At 36.8% G+C, this 2,667-nt stretch overlaps 1 protein-coding gene across 1 annotated transcript; it reads left to right on the plus strand.

Moving 5' to 3' along the window:
• Positions 1–726: 726 nt before the first annotated feature.
• Positions 727–2,255, plus strand: LOC105262212 (uncharacterized). Its single transcript, XM_011296656.3, has one exon. The coding sequence runs from the start codon at positions 865–867 to the stop codon at positions 1,978–1,980; it is 1,116 nt and encodes a 371-aa protein (XP_011294958.1). The 5' UTR covers positions 727–864; the 3' UTR covers positions 1,981–2,255.
• Positions 2,256–2,667: the final 412 nt, after the last annotated feature.

Consider the following 2,667-nt stretch of genomic DNA (forward strand, 5'->3'; position numbering starts at 1 on the left):
TATCTGAATTGGCGATCATTCTTCAGAGTTCCCGATTATCTTCAAATTGTCTACAACCCGAACATCGCAATACCCAGACACCATTCACCAGATTTCCCGATTACTTTAAATCCCCGATTACTCACAAATCTTCAACATTAAAAATCCCGATCAGCCATTCGTCAACATTCGACGACTACCCATCAACTACCAATCATCCCGATCACTTATACTTCGTCCACCACCCGAATGTCAACATCGTGACCATGTTTGACTTCAAACTTAAGGTGAGAATACATAAAACGCTTTTCGCCTAGCTTAAGTCATCGGCTGGCTTCTTCGGAAAAGAACAAAGAAGCGTAGGGCCAAAATCGAACATGTCAACCTAAAATTCCTTTGCTTTTTAAAAAAAGCGTTTTATGTATTCTCACCTTTATATTGAATTCCATGGAGTCACCAATAAATCCAAGCTCTCCCATTTAACCACGAGTAGATTATAATTTCGTATTTAAATCAATAAAACACCCGATTTTTACCCCCAGGAAAGGGATAATTCTACTCTTCACATTTCATAAGGTTTAGAAAGTCCTTATGGAGACCCTGGCAGCGACTAAGCTTACACCAGACGACGAGAAAACCACTTTACAATCTTTATAATGCAATGCCATAACTATGAGAGTACCAGAGAGTTCCAAAATACTTACCTTTATCACTGTGGTAACATGTTATGTTTCAAAATACGCCAGGTCCAAATTCTCGAGGCAAATCGATAAATAATTGAAATTCTACATTTGACATTTCAATTCAGAAATATTTATTTCTTTATGACATTAACCTGAATGAATAATTTTATTAAAATTAAATTAAAAATCAAGCACAACCGATATGGAATTCAAATTAAAAGACTTAACCAAAATAGCTTTGGGTTCTCCGGATCTAACAAATGTGAACATAGCCGTCCTACAGAGTCTCATTGAAATTCTGCTCAAAAAACTTAATTGTCAAACAGAAACGGTGATAGTTAGCTCCTTTGAAGGCCAAAAATTGCAAAAACTTCTGGATCAAAGCAAGCTCTCTCCACTGGGCATCAATGATGAAAACGTAGAAGTGATAAGCGATAAATTACAACACCTACTAAAATTGGAACATGAAATTCAAGCAATCGATAGCAAATTGTCCTGCCACCTAGAGGAAACAAGCCGTGCCAACAATCAAGCTGAAACAACTTTGGACTGGGCAAATTGGAAAACATATGCCACAGAAGATCTCTGCACGATATGTAATCCGGACAATGATATTGCCTGTAAACTGCTCAAGAATACAGATTTCCTCAAAAAGCTATTGCGTCGCATTTCAGCACCCATGGTGGATCGCATTTTTCAATTGGAAAATAAAATCCTTGTTCTGGAAAAAGAATTCAATTCGTTTATCAAAAGGGCCGAGGAACATTATTTGAAAATCCAATTATTGGAGACATGTCTCAACGAAATCGAAACACTGCGCAAGAAGATCAATGAGAATGAAACACAATTCATATGCACCATGGAAGAGGTCCAGGACATGTTGGATGCCAAATTGGATAAAATTCATGTGCCGGCCCTTAAGAAATATATTAAAGATAATTTCCTGCGAATTTCTCGCGATTTAAATGATCTCCAGACAAAAGAAGAATGTCCTCGAGCTGCCGGCATTATCATGCAAGGTCTTCAGTGTATGTCGTGTGGTAGTTCAAATATATGCAGAGAGGTTGGAACCCTGCCGGTGGCCATGTTGCCGGATTCCAGTGTAAAATTGGATACATCTATAATGAAACATTGTTTGAGTCACCAACCGTCCGGCAATGAACCCGTAAAGAAAAAAATCGAAGCCAATGCAAACATTATGGAAATGGAAACTATAGCGAAACCATCTCAATCGAATACTAGAGCCAAATGCGGAAAAGATAAGGGGGAATTTGAGGTATTAGAAGGTTTCGATGGCAATCTATACCGTAAAGGATAAATTATAATATTAAATAACCTTATGTGAGTTTTTTAAAGGACAAGTTCGGAAATTAAATGGAAACCATAACAGTAACTTAAAAAATAATTATAATCGGGGCTAACCTTATATTGGGTCCAAAAATTGACAGATATGACTCATTTTTGAAAGTTTTATATTGCGAATCTTGTGAAACATAGCTCAAAACATTATGATCCCTTTGGTCTGTATCGAAGAAGAGAAGCCCCGCCAGCTCCGTATATAAAGAAGCCAAATTGTCAGGACGACGCTATGTGTCAACCAGTCGAAAATGCACGCGATTTTCAAAATAATAATAATAATAATAAAATTAAGTAAAAATAAGTAAAAAAGGAGCTAAGTTCGGCCTGGCAGAACTTTTAATATCTTCCATCAATAGGAAGAAACTTGAAATTTTTCAAAAAAAAAAGTCCAAAAACTGCCACTTGATTGAAAACCGTTATTTGGGGGCTGTACGAAGACGTGGACCTTAATATGAAATTTTTTGTCGTAGGTTGTAGTACCCATTAGGATCTTCCAATACGTACGGATGTACCACCATATGGGGGGTATGCGAAGACGTGGACCTGTATACAATAATTTTTGTTGTAGGTTGTAGTACCCATTACGAACTTCAAATACGAAATTTAAAATAATTCGGGTAAATAATGTTGCTAAAATCATGAAAAT

Source organism: Musca domestica, unplaced genomic scaffold (genome assembly GCF_030504385.1).
Source record: "Musca domestica strain aabys unplaced genomic scaffold, Musca_domestica.polishedcontigs.V.1.1 36, whole genome shotgun sequence".
NCBI lineage: Eukaryota > Metazoa > Arthropoda > Insecta > Diptera > Muscidae > Musca > Musca domestica.

What these genes read in the sequence shown, in the direction of transcription:
- LOC105262212 (XM_011296656.3), top strand. Translation starts at nt 865, where the DNA reads ATGGAATTCAAATTAAAAGACTTAACCAAAATAGCTTTGGGTTCTCCG.